Source organism: Postia placenta (assembly GCF_002117355.1).
Source record: "Postia placenta MAD-698-R-SB12 unplaced genomic scaffold POSPLAscaffold_5, whole genome shotgun sequence".
NCBI classification, from domain to species: Eukaryota; Fungi; Basidiomycota; class Agaricomycetes; order Polyporales; family Adustoporiaceae; genus Rhodonia; species Rhodonia placenta.
Window position 1 is genome coordinate 290423 of NW_020169836.1, and position 5716 is coordinate 296138.

The 5716-nt window shown below is 54.1% G+C and overlaps 2 protein-coding genes across 2 annotated transcripts; both read left to right on the forward strand.

Moving 5' to 3' along the window:
• Positions 1–178: 178 nt before the first annotated feature.
• Positions 179–1880, forward strand: POSPLADRAFT_1055277 (hypothetical protein; the record flags this gene model as incomplete). The annotated part of the gene is made up of 3 exons (XM_024480623.1): positions 179–185; positions 290–381; positions 441–1880. The coding sequence occupies 3 exons, from the start codon at positions 179–181 to the stop codon at positions 1878–1880; spliced, it is 1539 nt and encodes a 512-aa protein (XP_024340003.1).
• Positions 1881–2008: 128 nt separating this feature from the next.
• Positions 2009–2305, forward strand: POSPLADRAFT_1091187 (hypothetical protein; the record flags this gene model as incomplete). The annotated part of the gene is made up of 2 exons (XM_024483088.1): positions 2009–2177; positions 2202–2305. Coding segments are annotated over 2 exons (273 nt in total), but the record flags the coding sequence as incomplete, so codon positions are not given.
• Between the last annotated feature and the right edge of the window lie 3411 nt (positions 2306–5716).

Here is a 5716-nt window from a genome sequence, read left to right on the forward strand (position 1 = left end):
TGAAACATTTGTCTTTCCGTTCTATTCCTTGTACTACTAGCGCCCATACTGGCGCCTGTCTTAGCGCTCACCCGCAGGTTGAACATTATGTAGCTTACATAATGGGGTCCGTGCGCACTTCGTTCCTGGTATCGTACCACTACGTTTCTTTCTTCACTAACACGACCACATAGACACGATGGTCCGTGCGCAGTCGGTACTTGTATAAGTAGTTGTACCATTAGTCGGTCGAACCCTAAGTTCGACCTGGTTATTCATTCAAGTCTCTGCTTCTCTTCACTTGGGGTAGTGGTCATTCTCGACTTCCTCGCTCAATCTTCAGGACGACGCACTGTCCATAAGCCCTCGCTCGTCATCTACGAGTCAGGCATCGATATAGGAGTATAGACCGTTGTATCAAAAGGTCGAACTTTCTAAGCTACGTTCCTAGTTTCACCTAGTCGAACAACTCATCCACCATCACGTCGAACAACGCAGTAAACCCGGTTCCCTTGGGACTACCAGCCCTCGCAGGATCTCCCCTTCTCCAGTACGACCGAGCAGACCGTTGCTTCGTCACCACCACAAGAAGGACTCCCATCTATCCTCGAGGCGGCTCCTGGGTTCGCGCAGAAGGTTCCAACCCGCAGATCATCGCCCATCAACAGCTTGTCAGCTATTACCAGAGACACCCTCCCGCTCACCCAGAAGACGTATTCGCCATCCTACGAATCAACGTCGAACCAGCACAAACAACAGAGAACCTACAGTCACCCGTTAACGAACAACCGTTCGAGCTCCCGGACGTTCAGTACGTTCCCATCGAGGCTCCAGAACTACCACCAGCTCCACCTGCACCAACCAACGCACCGGTTGAAGTCCCTATGGCAACATTCACTCAAGCAGACATCGATCAGCGCATCGCTGTCGCCCTCGCAGCATACCAATCCCAACAATCAACTGCCAACCGACCCCTTCGCCTTGACATCCCCGCTCCCGAACCTTTCAGTGGAAAGGTGGAGGACCTCAGACGCTTCATCCAATGCATCCTCTCCTACTTCGTCGCCACCAACAACACCCGGCTCAGCGATGAAGCAAAGATCGCCTTCACTGTAGCATTGATGAGGAAGGATCTAGGGAAGACATGGGCAGACGCATACTACGAGAAGTCGGCAGGAGGAGTCCAGGTCTATCCCGATTGGGCAGCCTTCGCCACTGCCCTTGAGGAAGCGTTTCCCAAGCACGGAACGCGAATCAAGGCGCACCAAATCCTGATGAAGCTGTCCGAACGACAGAAGAACAAGAAGACGGTGCTCTCCCTCGGAAACTACGTCACCCGCTTTGAGCAGCTAGCATCGAAAGCCCAGCTCAAGGACACCGAAGTCAATGGCGTCAACTGCACCGAGAACGACTACCACACCCTCCACACCAACTTCGTCAAAGGACTTCCGAAGGAGCTCTATGTCTCTCTCGCAACTAGGGTCGCTAGAGACCGACCCAACACCATGAAAGCCTGGTACGACGAAGTCCGAAATGCCGACGCCGCCGAGCAAGGGGCCCTCACCGTCACAGACACCAGGGACTACGGCGAGCCAATGGATATCGACGCCGCTGCAGTCGCGGCAACCTTTGCCTCCACATCGGGAGGAAGGAAGTGGGAACTAGGAGCCGTTCTCAATGAGGCCGACCGGAAGCTCCACAGGGACGGAAACCTGTGCTTCTACTGCCACATCAAGGGCCACAGCGCCAAGGATTGCCGCAAGAAAGCAGCCGCACGACAAGGGGGTGGAAGGCCGAACCAGGGAGGATCTGGGAAGGACGACTTCCGCGCCAGAATCAAGACACTCTCCGCCGACGAGAAGTGGGAGCTGTATGAAGAACTCACAATGGAGGATTTTTGAAGGGGCAGGGTGAGCCGACGCAACCACTGCCCGTATCCGTTTCACTGTCCCGTGTAATTCTAGTAGTCCGAAATGAACGCGCTCTGCACATTCCGATTACTGTGGGATGAAAAGACGTCGAGGCGCGCGCTTTCATCGATAGCGGCACAACAGGAATCTTCATCAGCCCGAGATTCGTCCGAGAGCATCGACTTCGGACAGAACCCCTTCCCCGACCCATCCCCGTCTTCAACGTGGATGGAACTCCGAACAAAGAAGCACTCATCACGCGAAGAGCCCTCTTATCTTACAAGATAAGTGGAGAACCCTGATTTGTCAAAGCCTACGTCGCCAGCATCGGCAAAGAAGACATCATCTTCGGCCATACCTGGCTCAAGCTCGAAAACCCCAAGATAGACTGGAAGACCGGACGAGTTGAGCTAAACCACCGGTGGACGAAAGACGAGACCAGGGCCTGGAAGATGGACCTGTACCAAAGGCGAGTGGCTCGGCTAGAACTGAAGAAGGCCGTAACTACCCCACTCCCAGAACCAATGAAGGACGAATTCATCGTCATCCCCACCTCGGAGCACGCAACCCTTCCCGAACGAAAGACTAGCGGCGCAGCAGGATATGACATCTCTGCCGCGCATCAACTCATCATCCCTGCCCGACGACGAGGCCTGGTCAGCACCGATCTTACCATGGCTATCCCCGAAGGACACTACGGAAGAATCGCACCTCGGTCCGGTCTAGCGCTAAAAGAAATCGATGTCGCTGCAGGAGTAATCGACTCCGATTACCGAGGCAAGGTCTCAGTCCTGCTGGTCAATAACTCTGACCTCCCATTCACCGTCAAAGCTGGCGACCGAGTTGCCCAGCTCATCCTTGAAAGGATAAGCACTCCACCAGTAACGCTAACCGACTGCATCGACGAAACTGAACGCGGGGAGGATGGGTTTGGATCAACGGGTATTGCGTCCATCGAGGAACAAGCGGAGGACATCAACGATGATGAGTTCATCATTTCCTACTTATCCGGAACACCGATGATCACCAAGTACGAGAAACAGGAACCCCTGGCAGTGAGAGACGTTCCGCTCAAGGAGCGACTCCCTGAACCTTCATCTGGCTACAAACGACTCCACAATGGCATGATCTGGAAGATCCACCACGACATTAGGCGCGTCACCACTTCCACCGAACTAGCAGCCTCGAACGCCCAAGGCAAGACAGAAAAAACGCTACCACAGATGGTACCATCCTACCTACACGATCTCCTCCCCGTCTTCGACAAAGGCACCGCTGTGCGACTTCCAGACCACACCGAATATGACCACGAAATCAACCTCAAGGAGGGCTTCGCGGACATGAAACAACAGGTCTATCCGCTCAACCCGCAGCAACGAAAGGAACTTGACAAGTTCCTCGAGGAGAACCTGAGTAAAGGGTACATTCGCCCTTCGAAATCCCCATTGGCGAGTCCATTCTTCTTTGTTGGTAAAAAGGACGGTTCACTACGTCCCTGTCAAGACTACCGGCTGCTCAACGAGAACACGGTCAAGGATCGATACCCGCTCCCGCTTATATCGGACCTCCTGGACAAGTTGAAGCACGCCAAGGTGTTCACGAAGATGGACCTCCGTGCCGGATACAACAATGTCCGAATCAAGAAAGGGGACGAATGGAAGGCAGCGTTCATTGTACCCGGAACTGATGGCAAACCGCCGCAGCTGTACGAACCAACGGTGATGTTCTTTGGGCTGTGTAATTCCCCCGCTACGTTCCAGCGGATGATGAACACAATATTCGCAGACATGCTTCAAGAAGGCTGGCTCTGCATTTATATGGACGACATCCTGATCTTTTCCCAGGACAAGGCAGAACACGAAGAACGAACACGACGTGTTATTGAACGACTTCGGCAACACGACCTCTACCTCAAACCGGAGAAATGTGCCTTCGACGTCACCGAAGTCGAATTCCTCGGGATGATCATCCGCCCAGGAGAAATTGCAATGGACCCCGTCAAACTAGCTGGCATTGCAGATTGGCCGGTACCGTCCAACCTCAGGCAAGTACGCGCCTTCGTTGGATTTGGAAACTTTTACCGCCGGTTCATCAAAGGATTCTCGGACAAAGCGCAACCGCTGGTCGCTCTCACCCGGAAGGATGTCGCCTGGACCTGGGGATCTGACCAACAGAAAGCCTTCGAAACCCTCAAGAAGGCATTCCTAGAAGAACCGGTACTACGCATGCCGGATCCCGATCGACCCTTCGCTATCGAAACTGACGCCTCCAAGTTCGCAACCGGAGCAGTACTACGCCAGCGCGACGACAACGGCGACTGGCATCCTTGCGGATACCTCTCTCAAAGCTTCAATGCCGCAGAGAGAAACTACGACATCTACGACAGGGAATTATATGCGGTCATCCGCGCACTAGATGAATGGAAGCACTACCTCATCGGCAGCCCATACCCAGTAACGATTCTCAGCGACCACAAGAACCTCACTTATTGGAAACAAGCCAAAGACATGAACCGACGACAAGCACGCTGGGCGAGTAAACTCACCGAGTTTGACTTCCGCCTGGTACACGTTCCTGGTACCCAAATGGTGCAGAGCGACGCTCTCTCCCGCCGACCCGACCATGACGACGGCTCAAATGACAACACCGACGTCGTTATGCTCCCACCAGAAGTATGGGTCGCTGCCATCGACATTGACACCCGCGACACCATCCTTTCCTTTCAGAACGACCCAATAATGAAGGAAGGCCTCACTGCGGCACGCACTGGAGGAACACCACGCACTGGAACAGACTGGTCCATCAATGATGACCTCCTCTTATACCAGGATCGGGTCTATGTACCCCCAGATGAGTCTCTTCGCAAACGTCTTGTCTCCCACTATCACGACCTCCCCTCCGCAGGACACCCCGGTGTTCAGAAAACCCTCCTTGGCTTACGCCGAGACTACTGGTGGCCGAGCATGGCCCAGTTTGTTGCCCGCTATGTTAACGGCTGTGGCATCTGCCAGCAAATGAAGGTTAACACGCATCCAGCCCGACCGCCCATCACCCCCATTCGACCCCGCGCAAATGCCAAGCCCTTCAGCACATTCTCGTGCGATTACATCACCGACTTGCCACCGTCCAACGGCTTCGATTCAATTCTGGTCGTAGTGGACCACGACCTTACGAAGGGGGTAATTTTCATCCCATGCAACAAAACAATTGATGCTCTTGGGACGGCAGACGCAATGTACCGAGAGGTCTACAAGTGGTTTGGACTCCCAGACAAGATCATCAGTGACCGAGGACCGCAATTTGCGTCCAAAGTCTTCCAAGAACTTTGCAAAATGACTGGGGTTCAATCAGCCATGAGTACAGCATTCCATCCGCAAACCGACGGCGAGACAGAACGAGTAAACCAAGAGCTGGAGATCTACCTCCGCTGCTTCACTGCCAATGACCCGGATAAGTGGGCTGACCATCTTCACACTGCGCAATTTGCTCACAACTCCCGCGAGCACTCCACGACGAAGGCATCCCCGTTCAAACTCATGATGGGATACGAACCTCGTGGAATACCCACCGCGCACCCCGGATCAAACACGCCCCAAGCAGCTTATCGCCTCAAGGACTTGCAAAACATCTGCGAAGAAGCACATGCGGCAATGGAGATGGCCCAGAACGTCCTGGCCAAGAGAGTAAAACGGACGGGGGGTTCCTTCCGTAAAGGTCAGCTGGTATGGCTAGATTCCCGGAACTTGAAGCTGCCGTACCCATCCAGGAAACTAGCCCCGAGGCGGGAAGGACCGTTTACAGTCCTAGACAAGATTGGAACGGTCGCG